The sequence below is a fragment of the Littorina saxatilis genome, linkage group LG2 (genome assembly GCF_037325665.1).
Source record: "Littorina saxatilis isolate snail1 linkage group LG2, US_GU_Lsax_2.0, whole genome shotgun sequence".
In the NCBI taxonomy this organism is placed as follows: Eukaryota; Metazoa; Mollusca; class Gastropoda; order Littorinimorpha; family Littorinidae; genus Littorina; species Littorina saxatilis.
This window is the reverse complement of record NC_090246.1, coordinates 13146787-13161253: the sequence shown is the minus strand read 5'-3', so window position 1 is coordinate 13161253 and position 14467 is coordinate 13146787. Positions and strand designations below refer to the sequence as shown.

The 14467-nt window shown below is 42.4% G+C and overlaps 1 protein-coding gene across 2 annotated transcripts; it reads right to left on the bottom strand.

The window, feature by feature from the left end:
* Positions 1-48: 48 nt before the first annotated feature.
* On the bottom strand, positions 49-14217 carry LOC138958237 (uncharacterized). Of its 2 annotated transcripts, none has more exons than XM_070329346.1 (8): positions 13940-14217; positions 8707-8826; positions 7240-7353; positions 6598-6732; positions 5514-5627; positions 4499-4624; positions 3871-4001; positions 49-190 (listed from the first exon to the last, which is right to left on the bottom strand). In XM_070329346.1, the coding sequence occupies exons 1-7, from the start codon at positions 14052-14054 to the stop codon at positions 3871-3873; spliced, it is 855 nt and encodes a 284-aa protein (XP_070185447.1). In that variant the 5' UTR covers positions 14055-14217; the 3' UTR covers positions 49-190. The 2 variants fall into 2 exon arrangements, with proteins under 2 accessions (XP_070185447.1, XP_070185446.1); XM_070329345.1 differs by lacking the exon at positions 3871-4001 and adding an exon at positions 1319-1517.
* Between the last annotated feature and the right edge of the window lie 250 nt (positions 14218-14467).

The following is a 14467-nucleotide window of genomic DNA, read 5'->3' as shown; positions in this document are numbered from 1 at the left end:
GCACACACACACACACACAGTCAATTGAAATCCAAATGACGCCAAATCTTAAAAAGCATGTATATATTCATCCATCCAAGAATCATTTGCATGTAGCCCACAAGGCTAACACAACTCCACATGCTGTCTTCTTTAAGTGGACACAGGACGATAGCTTGTCCGCAGTAATGTTTGGTCCAGCTCTTGCATTCTGTGAGGATGGAAAAGCAACGAAATTGTCCATGTTTGATACCGTCTGATTGATCTCTAATAATCTTATGATTAACTATTCAATTCAATTCAATTCAACTTTATTATCTTCATGTGGAACATACATAAAAAAAAAATTCAGCTCGTATAATTTATTATTATCACTGGTTACGACATCACACAAAAACTCGCATAGTGACGAGCTTCAACAATTCTTATCAATGTAAGTGCTATAACTGTGTCATCAAAACACAATCGTTTTCTTCATAGAACTTTACCATCCTAATTTCGTGAATCGTTCGATCCCTTCAAACTAATCATTAACAAAAAGTAGTCACAGGCTATGATATTAGACATACTTTGACGTGATGTATCAACACCAATTAACGATTTTGACTACAGCATTTCGACACTTAAAGTTCAACTTATTTTGCAATATGAGTTGGTAATGACGTGTCCGTAAGATACTGTTTATGCACTCTCCTGTTTTTGATTGAATGGAATGCCTAAAATCAGAAAAGACAATTTGAAGTCATTGTAAGCCAGTGGTTAAGACAGCAGAAAAGTCGCCACTTAGGGAGAAAAAAGCCTGAGAGTAATTAAGAAGAAAATGTTTAGCGAAAGTGTGCGAAGAACTGCATAGCAAGCAGCTAGCTAAATATATGTAAATACGCCAATGCAATCTTGTCACATGTGTCAATTGAAACAAACTACGACAGTCTTTGCGAAATGTAAGTGCCGAGACTTCAAATGAGTGTATTTTATTTCCCAATGAACAATAAAGACCCACTCTGCCTCACGAACACAGCTTGCCTCACCGTCTCAGATCTGGTCAGGCTTGAACAAAGGATAAGACCATCCATCCACTTGGTCACATGCCAAAAATAAACTGCCTGAATATTACCTGTGCACAGTGGGTGTTTTTTTTAAAAATCGTGAAAGGCCTTTTTCAAAAATGAATTCATCAACATTTCAAACTCAACACAGTAAGTAGTCATGGGGTTGATTTTTGGTATGTGACCAAGAGGAGGGATGTTCTTATCCAATGTAAATGTTTGACTAGATGATCTGAGACGGTGAGGCGAACTGTATTCACGGGGCGGATTGGGCTTTTAAAAAGAAGTCAGACCTGTAGCAGCAAATAGTTTCTCCATGGACATTTCAAGGTGAGCCGCCGCCAAAGTGTGAATTGAAACCTATGTCGGGACAGCTCAGCTGAATGTCAAGGCCGAACACGTGACACGTGCAGTTGACCCGGATCTTGTCGTCAGCCAACAAGGGAAACCACTCCCCACCCTCGTGACACACGTTATCAGCGTCTTTGCACTCTGCACACAAGAGTTGCAGCCCTTCAGTAACACGCTTAGATTGCAAGCATTTCTGGAGATTTTGTCGCACGATGAAAGCAGCTGACTCCCGAAGAGTTGCAGAAGATCGTCTTGTAGATATGGTTTCAAATTAGGCTATTTAAGATATTTTACTCTTTAAAACACAAAAAAAGCAGCGAAAAGCAGATCCTAGTTTTCAAAGGCAGGGCCGGGCAACGAAAGAGACAACGGAGCAAAGACTGTCAGAAAAGCGGATTAGCCAAGAGTAATACGTTCTGCGAAACGCAAAGACTAGGCCTAAAAAAAAAATAGGTGTGGTTACGGTAACCCGACCTACCCTATTTTTAGGGGCCGACCCTGTAACTTTTTATTACATTTGTCCAAAAAAACACCAAAAAAACAAGAAAACGAGTGCAGAAAACGCAATGAAAGCGAAAGCGCTCGAGTCGCACACTTATTTCCCTGTCAAGTAGGTTTAATTTGTACACATTAGAAAAAAAAGTTAAAAAAAAAAAAAAGTTATTGCCTACCTTCCTACCCTATTTTTTTTGTGGCTATGTTACCGTAACCACACCTATTTTTTTTTTTTGGCCCTACAAGGAGGTGTAAGAAAAGTAAGAACACTTTCCGGAAAACTTAAAATCACATTAAATTTGTCCAAGGGTTTTACTGGGGATACGAGCATAACCTTCCGCGTTAGACACTTAACACAAATCTACAGCCCCAGCTGGCTGCTTTCTTCGCTGAGTGCAAATGTTTTGCTGAATCATCTCAGTATCTGACTGACACCTCTGTCAACATGCCAACAAAATTCAATGGGGAAAAAATGAGCACACTGTACAGAAAGCAGCCAGACTGTTGAGTTCTGGTAACTGTCCAAGTGGAAGGATACTCTTATTCCACGTACAAGTTTGGACAGGTCTGTGACGGCAAACCCAATCTATTACACGATGGGCAAAGATGGTACCTTTAAGGCAGGGTTTGGTAATAGCATCAACATAAAGACAAAGGAATAGGTCAAATAACAAATACTCAAGAAGAAATGTGTTTACCGTAAGCATTGGACACAGAAGAGGCAAAGCAAGGAAAGGAAGAAACTACAACTGAGACTGCATTTCCTTTGTGAAAAAAAGGACAACAAGAAATTCCTTCGAGGCAGGAAAAACACCCCCGTTGGTCAAAGGGAAATAACCATTCTCACTGCACCCATTCTCACTGCCACCAACTGAGAAGGTTCTTTCCCTTTGACCATGAATATGTTTCTGTATAAGTCGTTGTAGAATCTTAATCCACCGATAACTCCCTAACCGTGTGTTTGACTGGTCCCAATTTTTGTAAGGACCGTCTCAGGAATGTATAGAACCTGTTCACCAAGTTTGGTGACGATCGGTCCGTTCATTCTTGAGATCTATATGCGAACACAAACACACAAACACACAAACAAACAAACAAACAAACAAACAAACAAACACATCGACCGAAACCTATACACACCCCTATACCGGGGGTGTAAAGACGGGCTTCCTACAGCAAAGGAGAAAATGCAGAGGTAAGACCAAACCCCACATATCGACTTTCTTTATTTGGTGAAGGTTATATCGCGACGGGGAAAGGGGGGAGATGGGATAGAGCCACTTGTCAATTGTTTCTTGTTCACAAAAGCACTAATCAAAAATTTGCTCCAGGGGCTTGCAACGTAGTACAATGTATTACCTTACTGGGAGAATGCAAGTTTCCAGTACAAAGGACTTAACATTTCTTACATACTGCTTGACTAAAATCTTCACAAAAATTGACTATATTCTATACAAGAACCACTTAACAAGGGTAAACAGAGAAACAGAATCCGTTAGTCGCCTCTTACGACATGCTGGGGAGCATCGGGTAAATTCTTCACCCTAACCCGCGGGGGGTCCACATATCGACAGTATCTTTGCTCATCGAAAGGGTTAAAGGTGGACGAAAAGACCAAAAGGCGTACATTGCAGTAGCTCTCGTCTAGGATTTTTGGAAATAACTCTGTCGGGTTTGTATGGGTCGTGAAGGGTTGTAAAGGCAAATTTTCCCTCGGGACAGTATGGGCCAGTCACTAGCAGGGGGGGGGGGGGGGGGGGCGGGGGTCTGAAACACGCGAACAAGCACATGTGTAAAGTTTGCCTGTGTCTAAATCACATGGACAAAGGATGCACATGTGTGAAGTTCACTCGTTCACGACCCATCAGACCTGACAGAGTTATTTCCGAAAATCGTCTATTGAAGGCGAGACAACGATTAAAAGTCTCAAATCGCAGAAGCTCGTGTCTGAGAATCAGACGGGATTTCACAAGGAGTTGCATCAGCTGAGAAGCTCTACCTAAACGCTGGAACAGCTGTACTCAATGCTGAGACCCTGGACTTGGCACGTGCAGTTCGCTCGCTGCTGATTGACCTCCATAGGAAAGTAGGTCCCCGACTCATGACACGCGTCTTCAGAGTCTTTGCACTCTGAAAACCAACACGGCTAAAACTGAAATACGCTCATAAAGTTTAAGAAGCGCGTGTGAACTTATGTCTTGATCAAATTTGCAAAACGTGAAGTTGTCGCCCTGTCCGCAGCGTCAAAATCAACGCAGCTTTGAATTAAACAAATAGAGTTGTAAAATTTACATTTACCAAATGTTCCAAGGTTGCTAATGAACCTGAATAACACGAAGAGTCCAGGTTGCGTTCAGACAGCATTCAAGTTGTAAAGCTAAAAACATGAAACATGAACGAACACACGCGCTCACACAGTCGGTGCACGCACGCCTACACACACGCTTACTCACACACATAACACACACACACACACACACATACACACACACACATACACACACACACACACACACACACACACACACACAGTGATAAACACACACAGTGGTACAAACACACACACACACGCACGCACACACACACACACACACACACACATAAACCGTTGAAAGACAAAATCGTACGTATTTTGACGGGCTTGATGTTGAGCACTTTCAGACCGTTCAGGTTTTCTTCAGTGCAGGCGAAAGTGCGGCAGTTTTCCTGAACCGTCTCCCCCACACCCACACACTTGCCGTTGATATCACACCCTGCACACACACACATAATTGGTACTGTAGTAAGGTAATAATGATAAAGCCGCAATTTCATTCGCCGTGTGGGGTTTCTCTCATGGAAATTCGGGTGGCTTTCTCTCTTTGCTCTATTAAGCACAACCAGATTAACAAACATTCAGTACAATGGAACTTAAACTAGTTATTATATTTTTCAACGAAAAAGGCTGACACACTATCGCTTGGAGTATGCTGGACAGCGATCAACTTGCAAGAGTGTTAAGTACTGTTAGCTCTTTGGACTAAGGGAGTGAACTGCAGTCAAGGGGCAGTCGGTTCAGCACCTAAAGTTTCAGGAGTTGCGTCCCTTGCATCTTATCGCTGCGGGTTGAAATGCTACGCGCAACAGTGTATCGAGCTTACAGATTTTTGTCCCCAAGGAACAAAAGGCAATAATAGACACTGGTTTCACGATGATATAAGCTTTGTCAGTTAATTTCATATATATATAGTAAATCAACTCAGAAGAGACAAATTCGAGCCGACACACACACACACACATACCTACGTTACTGCACTGTACTATATTGTACTGTACGTTACTGTGTTTCTTTGCGTTCCATTGTAGTGTAGTGTAGAGTAGTGTAGTGTAGTGTAGTGTAGTGTAGTGTAGTGTAGTGTAGTGTAGTGTATTGTATTGTATTGCACTGTAGTGTATTGCATTGCATTGCATTGAATTGCATTGCATTGCATTGAACTGCACTGATTGCATTGCATTGCATTGCATTGTAGTGTATAGTAGTAGTGCATTGCATTGCATTGCATTGTATTGTATCGTATCGTATCGTATCGTATCGTATCGTATCGTATCGTATCGTATCGTATCGTATCGTATTGTATTGTATTATATCGTATTATACCTTACCGTTAGAAGTAGTGAAGAAGCCGACAGCATTGTATTGTTTGCGACAGGTCATGGTACGACACCCTTGTACCACGGTCTTGTTCTCCGCCACACACGCCCCCTTGTACTCACAGCCTGTCGGAGTACCAATATATATAGACTTATTCAACTGTAGTACATATCGTAAGGTATTTGGTATACTCAATGAGAAATAACACGAGCAGATATTTGTGATAGTAAAAATTACATTTACAGTACGTCGACCTAGTGGTCTTTTATTTATAATAATATTATTATTTAATATTACTATTACCCAGATTTCGCGTTACATCTCCTGTACGTGTACAACTGAACAACAAAATTGAAGCCATTTGCTCTATTCTTGTTCCTGACTTTATTTTATCAACTTCTGGAACACTTTTTTTTTTCTTTTTTTCTTCTTTTCTGGGGTTCTTGCCATGTGAACGAATAGATCGACTTTTCTAGTTTAGCTTTCGTCATTTCAACGGAATGAGGATCAGGTTTCCACGAGGCTATCCTTCACTTCGTTAGGTGTGCATTGGTAAGGTATTACTTTAAAACTGTTTTTTAATCGTGTACGCCCAACAAATGCTACTAAGATTGGACTTCGTCTTATAGTTGGTTAAGAGAAGCCTGTAAGACGTTTCACAATCGTCAAACTGAGCAGTCTCGAAAAATACTGAATGTCTCCATATACAGATGAACATCGTTCGGGAGAAAGATGCCAGACTTGCATGTGAGCTGCATTTAGGGGGCCGGGTAGCTCAGTTGGTAGAGCACTGGACACTGGGTTCGAATCCAGGCAGGGCCGTACACAGGGCAACTTTATGTGCTGACTCAGAGACGATATCCATGTCCCGCCCCCGTGTCACCACAGTGGTAAGTAAAAGACCTCGGTCACTCTGCCAGAAGTGCAGGTGGATGATTACACCTGAACACGCACACACCTGGGTAGCGCGACTCTTGTTGCTGCTAGCTTATCCCACTGGGAGGAAGCGACCCAAATTTTCCAGCACTGACATTAAAATAGTAAATGATTTTTTTTTTTTTTTTTTTTAGACGAAAAAAATATTAATTTACTTACCGACGCCCGCCAGCCTGAGATGGTAAGACACAGAGTTGGCAGCCAGCTGCTCCTTGTCACAGCTATACGTGATGCAGCCGTCCTTCACAGTAGTGCCCACGTCAATGCACGTGTTCTGGTCCTGACCCGTGCACGCTGCACGTGAAATACTCAAGAGGTGGGTTGTTTTTGCTGTTTTATTGATGGTTCACCACTTGACCATACAAATCGACTTAAATTTGTTCGGATGAAGCAAGTTTTGCAGATAAAGGTTCGGCAGAAGGAAAGACAAAAGCAGAGTGCGTGTGTGTGTGTGTGCGTGTGTGTGCGTGTGTGTGTGTTTGTGTGTGTGTGTGTCTGTCAGTGTGTGTGTGTGTGTGTGCGTGTGTGTGTGTGTGTGCGTGTGTGTGTTTGTGTGTCTGTCTGTCAGTGTGTGAGTGTGTGTGTGTGCGTGTGTGTGTTTGTGTGTGTGTGTGTCTGTCAGTGTGTGTGTGTGTGTGTGTGTGTGTGTGCGCGTGCGTGCGTGCCTGTGTGCGCGCGCGCGTGTGTGTGTGTGTGTGTGTGTGCATGGTTCCCACGAGTCAATGCACGTGTTCAGGTCCTGTCCCCAGCTCTGTGTGGCTGCTCTTCTCACTCTTACACAAGTTAATTGTTATCACCCACCTTCTCGTGTAATGGCGTAGTCAAATCGTCCGTTGAAAAGTTTACAGGTTCTCTCGATGCAGCCAAGTTTGTAGACATCCTGCAGAGGGTAACATCGCCCGTCTCTGTAGCAGCCTGGATGCAGCAGAAGACAGAGCTTATTGTCAGACCTGAGATGATGTTTTGTAATAGGACATGTCACTGAACAGTACAAACCGGCACAGTTGGCCTAGTGGTAAGGCGTCCGCCCCGTGATCGGGAGGTCGTGGGTTCGAACCCCGGCCGGGTCATACCTAAGACTTTAAAATTGGCAATCTAGTGGCTGCTCCGCCTGGCGTCTGGCATTATGGGGTTAGTGCTAGGACTGGTTGGTCCGGTGTCAGAATACTGTGACTGGGTGAGACATGAAGCCTGTGCTGCGACTTCTGCCTTGTGTGTGGCGCACGTTATATGTCAAAGCAGCACCGCCCTGATATGGCTCTTCGTGGTCGGCTGGGCGTTAAGCAAACAAACAAACAAACAAACAAACTGAACAGTACATCGTAACAACACTCGATATTTTGTCCTTAAAAACCGCTTGCACCAATGGAAACAAAAGCAGGTACGTGGGAACAAACATAATTATTACAAAGAAACTTTCCCAGGACATATACGAATACACGTGTGTTTAAATATATGTGACAATAATAACACAACAACAACGACCAAGACAACAACAACAACAATAACAACGACCAAGACAACAACAACGAGCAAGACAACAACAACAACAACAACAACTACAACAACAACAACAACAATACATACTGTCTATTGTCAAGCGGAAGAACTTTTTTCAATCTTGCAGGCAATAATGACACAAGGCCCACCAACACTATCAACAACTGCAACGACAACAGATCACTAAGAAACTTTCCCAGGACAGATACGAATACACGTGTGTTTAAATATGTGACAATAATAGCACAACAACAACAACAACGACCAAGACAACAACAACAACAACAACAACAATAACGACCAAGACAACAACAACGATCAAGGCAACAATAACAACGACCAAGACAACAACAACAACAACAACAAAAACAACTACAACAACAACGACAATACATACAGACTATTGTCAAGCGGAAGAACTTTTTTCAATCTTGCAGGCAATAATGACACAGGGCCCACCAACACTCTCAACAACTGCAACGACAACACTGCATACAGACCTAGTCCAGGGATAGAGAACATTTAAACTCCTGCGGGCGTAAATGACACATAGACCTATATCAACCCCAACCCCTACCACCACCAAGAAAAGATGAAGTGTAAATATGTGTAAATATGTAGTTAAAATGATTAAGTAGAAATAAGATTAACATTTTTTTTTTAAATACACAAAGGCTAACTGAGGTAAAAAAAAATTAAAAAAATAAAACCCCACGAATTAATAGTTCAATAAATCAATAAACCACATCATTCATTCTGCATACAGACCATAGTCGAGGGGGAGAACTTGTCCACTCTTGCATGCGTAGTTAACACAAGGCCCTGTGTCGAGTCGTGTAAAGTTGTCTCCCTCTGCTATGGTTCTCCCATCCGCGATTCGGCATCCGGCTAGATTGAGGGGAAACATTACAAAGATTTTAAAGATTTATACCATACTACAGTGGAACCACCCTTTTTACATTTATTCAAGTTTTGACTAAATGTTTTAACATAGAGGGGGAATCGAGACGAGGGTCGTGGTGTATGTGTGTGTGTGTGTGTCAGGGGCGGATCTGGGGGGGGGGGGGGGGTGCAATGGGTGCAATTGCACCCCCCCCCCCCCCAGCGGGACAAAAAAAAAAAAAAAAAGAAGAAAAAAAAAAGAAGAAAAATGTATCACCTGAAAATAGCACTTTACACGCTCAGATTGCACCAGATTGCACAATTTTGCTTCCTTTTTAAAAAAAAATTCCGGGGGCGGCATGCCCCCGGACCCCTCTAGCATGCTCGGCGCTTCGCGCCATCGGTTCGGCGCTTTGCGCCTTCGCTGATAAGATACACAAAAAAAAAACAAGTCGCGTAAGGCGAAAATACAATATTTAGTCAAGTAGCTGTCGAACTCACAGAATGAAACTGAACGCAATGCAACGCAGCAAGACCGTATACTCGTGGTCCACCGCTCACGGCATAGGCAGTGGAATTGACAAGAAGAGCGCGCGAGCGGGGTAGTGGTTACGCTATGCTGCATAGCACGCTTTTCTGTACCTCTCTTCGTTTTAACTTTCTGAGCGTGTTTTTAATCCAAACATATCATATCTATATATTTTGGGAATCAGGAACCGACAAGGAATAAGATGAAAGTGTTTTTAAATTGATTTCGAAAAAAAAATTTGATAATAATTTTTATATATTTAATTTTCAGAGCTTGTTTTTAATCCGAATATAACATATTTATATGTTTTTGGAATCAGCAAATGATGGAGAATAAGATAAACGTAAATTTGGATCGTTTTATAAATGTTTATTTTTTTTTACAATTTTCAGATTTTTAATGACCAAAGTCATTAATTAATTTTTAAGCCACCAAGCTGAAATGCAATACCGAACCCCGGGCTTTGTCGAAGATTACTTGACTAAAATTTCAACCAATTTGGTTGAAAAATGAGGGCGTGACAGTGCCGCCTCAACTTTCACGAAAAGCCGGATATGACGTCATCAAAGACATTTATCAAAAAAATGAAAAAAACGTATGGGGATATCAATCCCAGGAACTCTCATGTCAAATTTCATAAAGATCGGTCCAGTAGTTTGGTCTGAATCGCTCTACACGCACGCACATACACACACACACACACACATACACACACACATACACACACACACACACACACATACACCACGACCCTCGTTTCGATTCCCCCTCGATGTTAAAATATTTAGTCAAAACTTGACTAAATATAAACAAGTCGCGTAAGGCGAAAATACAATATTTAGTCAAGTAGCTGCCATTTTTCAGCAAGACCGTATACTCGTAGCATCGTCAGTCCACCGCTCATGGCAAAGGCAGTGAAATTGACAAGAAGAGCGGGGTAGTAGTTGCGCTAAGAAGGATAGCACGCTTTTCTGTACTTCTCTTTGTTTTAACTTTCTGAGCGTGTTTTTAATCCAAACATATCATATCTATATGTTTTTGGAATCAGGAACCGACAAGGAATAAGATGAAAGTGTTTTTAAATTGATTTGGAAAATTTTATTTTGATAATAATTTTTATATATTTAATTTTCAGAGCTTGTTTTTTTTAAATCCGAATATAACATATTTATATGTTTTTGGAATCAGCAAATGATGGAGAATAAGATAAACGTAAATTTGGATCGTTTTATAAATTTTTATTTTTTTTTTACAATTTTCCGATTTTTAATGACCAAAGTCATTAATTAATTTTTAAGCCACCAAGCTGAAATGCAATACCGAACCCCGGGCTTCGTCGAAGATTACTTGACCAAAATTTGAACCAATTTGGTTGAAAAATGAGGGCGTGACAGTGCCGCCTCAACTTTCACGAAAAGCCGGATATGACGTCATCAAAAACATTTATCAAAAAAATGAAAAAAACGTTCGGGGATTTCATACCCAGGAACTCTCATGTCAAATTTCATAAAGATCGGTCCAGTAGTTTAGTCTGAATCGCTCTACACACACACACGCACACACACACACACGCACACACGCACGCACACACGCACATACACCACGACCCTCGTTTCGATTCCCCCTCGATGTTAAAATATTTAGTCAAAACTTGACTAAATATAAAAAAAAGAACTTTGCACCTCCCCCTTTCAAAACCCAGATCCGCCCCTGTGTGTGTCTGTCTGTGCGTGTGTGTGTGTGTAAAGCGATTCAGACCAAACTACTGAACCGATCTTTATGATATTTGACATGAGAGTTCCTGGGAATGATATCCCCGGACGTTTTTTTCGTTTTTTCGATAAATACTTTTGATGACGTCATATCCGTTTTTTTGTAAAAGTTGAGGCGGCACTGTCACACCCTCATTTTTCAATCAAATTGATTGAAATTTTTGTAAAGCAATCTTCGACAAAGGCCAGACTTCGGTATTGCATTTCAGCTTGGTGGCTTATAAATTAATTAATGACTTTGGTCATTAAAAATCTGAAAATTGTAATAAAATTTGTTTTTATATAAAACGACTCCAATTTACGTTCATCTTATTCTACATCATTTCTTGATTCCAAAAACATATAAATATGTTATATTTGGATTAAAAACAAGCTCTGAAAATTAAAAATATAAACATTATGATCAACATTAAATTTCCGAAATCGATTTAAAAACAATTTCATTTTATTCCTTGTCGGTTTTTGATTCCAAAAACATATAGATATGATATGTTTGGATTAAAAACACACTCAGAAAGTTAAAACGAAGAGAGGTACAGAAAAGCGTACTATGCAGCACAGCGAAACCACTACCGCGCCGAACAGGCTCGTCAGTTTCACTCCGTTATGCACAAACGGCGGACTACGGTCATTGTGAAAAAATGCAGTGCGTTCAGTTTCATTTTGTGAGTTCCACAGCTTGACTAAATGTAGTAATTTCGCCTTTCGCGACTTGTTTCTTCTTCTTCTTCTCCTGCGTTCGTGGGCTGAAACTCCCACGTACACTCGTGTGTTTTTTTGCACGAGTGGAATTTTACGTGTATGACCGTTTTTTACCCCGCCATTTAGGCAGCCATACGCCGTTTTCGGAGGAAGCATGCTGGGTATTTTCGTGTTTCTATAACCCACCGAACTCTGACATGGATTACAGGATCTTTTTCGTGCGCACTTGGTCTTGTGCTTGCGTGTACACACGGGTGTGTTCGGACACCGAGGAGAGTCTGCACACAAAGTTGACTCTGAGAAATAAATCTCTCGCCGAACGTGGGGACGAACTCACGCTGACAGCGGCCAACTGGATACAAATCCAGCGCGCTACCGACTGAGCTACATCCCCGCCCTGACTGAGCTACATCCCCGCCCTGACTGAGCTACATCCCCGCCCTGACTGAGCTACATCCCCGCCCTGACTGAGCTACATCCCCGCCCTGACTGAGCTACATCCCCGCCCTGACTGAGCTACATCCCCGCCCTGACTGAGCTACATCCCCGCCCTGACTAAGCTACATCCCCGCCCTGACTGAGCTACATCCCCGCCCTGACTGAGCTTCATCTCCGCCCTGACTGAGCTACATCCCCGCCCTGACTGAGCTACATCCCCGCCCTGACTGAGCTACATCCCCGCCCTGACTGAGCTACATCCCCGCCCTGACTGAGCTAAATCCCCGCCCTGACTGAGCTACATCCCCGCCCTGACTGAGCTACATCCCCGCCCTGACTGAGCTACATCCCCGCCCTGACTGAGCTACATCCCCGCTCTGACTGAGCTACATCCCCGCCCTGATTGAGCTACATCCCCGCCCTGACTGAGCTACATCCCCGCCCTGACTGAGCTACATCCCCGCTCTGACTGAGCTACATCCCCGCCCTGACTGAGCTACATCCCCGCCCTGACTGAGCTACATCCCCGCCCTGACTGAGCTACATCCCCGCCCTGACTGAGCTACATCCCCGCCCTGACTGAGCTACATCCCCGCTCTGACTGAGCTACATCCTGGCCCTGACTGAGCTACATCCCCGCTCTGACTGAGCTACATCCTGGCCCTGACTGAGCTACATCCCCGCCCTGACTGAGCTACATCCCCGCCCTGACTGAGCTTGATATCTTTTTTCTCGACATGTCTTGTTATTATGAGTTATTTCTAATATGCTGACTGTTAGCAAATGATAACAAGACATGTCGAGAAAAAAGATATCAAGCATGAGCCTTTTAGGCGAATGATGATATCGTTTGTGAGACATGTCTGTTATCATTTGCTAACAGTCAGCATATTAGAAATAACGGTTTTATTACCGTTTAATTCGACCAAAAGAAATTTCGAAGCAACCCCGCGAATTTGACAGAACGGCCGCAATGGGAACTTGAGCGCTTGTACCTGATTATGCCTGTCAGTCAAAGAATTCTCGTGACCTGAGTCAGCCAATCAGAGTAACACACCTGACGTGATGAATATTCACAGGTCAAATGCCTTTGACACACAACAATCTCACAAGATAAACCATGTTGAACATGCGTTTCGGTTGCTTCGCTTTTTCTCGTTGAACAGAGAGCGACAGATTTAGAACCGACTCCAGACGGATGGGAAATGACGTAAAGATACATTTGATGTAAAGCGAGTGGCGCAATTTCACTTGATTTTTCCGAACTTTGATCATTTAGATTTCAAGTGAGCGGTCGGCATTGCACACTCAGACGATGGGCGGTGCCTTGCTAGCTGTTCCGTTACGCACCCACCGACAAAACTCGCTTTTCGGTATTTTTTAGATAAAGAGAGTATTACCTGACAGCATTTGAAGTGTCATTCTTTAAAATAAATCACGCTGATATTGTTGAATTACATTTTTAGTTTGTCTTGTTAATTTTTAGCGTGATATACAAAAAGGGTCCCTGCCTGAACGTTATAACATTTAGAGGGTCACCTAGAATCCGTCCTGATTGGTCAAAAAGCCATATGGGGCACTGAATTGAATCATTCAAAAGGAGACGAACACAATCACCAACAAAAAGAATCTAAGAAACAAACAAAGAAACAATCAAACAAACAAACAAGCAACTTACCAGCTCTGCTGTCTCTGTGAAGGGATTCTTCGTCCAACTGTCGCTGAACCACAGAAGCCGAGATGAAAGCGAGTGAAGCTAGGAGGAGGATGCCATAATTTATCTTATACTCCATTGCTCTTATTCAATCTTCCGTACACAATAAGTACTTGTAAGCGTCAAACAGAAGTCGGCAGTATACTGAACAATAGTCCAGCAATTAATAGTAACGTGCACTCGTGATATCTCCGTGGCGGGATGACAGTTGCAAACGTTTGGGTTTCTGGGGTGAACTTCGGGCTGATTGTTATTTTTATGCCCTTTGGATTGGCTTATGTAAGCGGTTAAAGAGGTTGTGTCTGATGCAGGTTGAAACAAACAAAAAGATGATAAAGCAAAATATAAGAACATAGGAATCTTTCCAATATTTATCTAAGTGGAGGGGTTTTACGGCATGAAAGCCTTTGCTGTAGTGTTTAGCCCCCACCAACACAAAGGTGTTAATGTCAAGTTAAATGGACTTAGTCCAAAATGCTTACACACAAAACA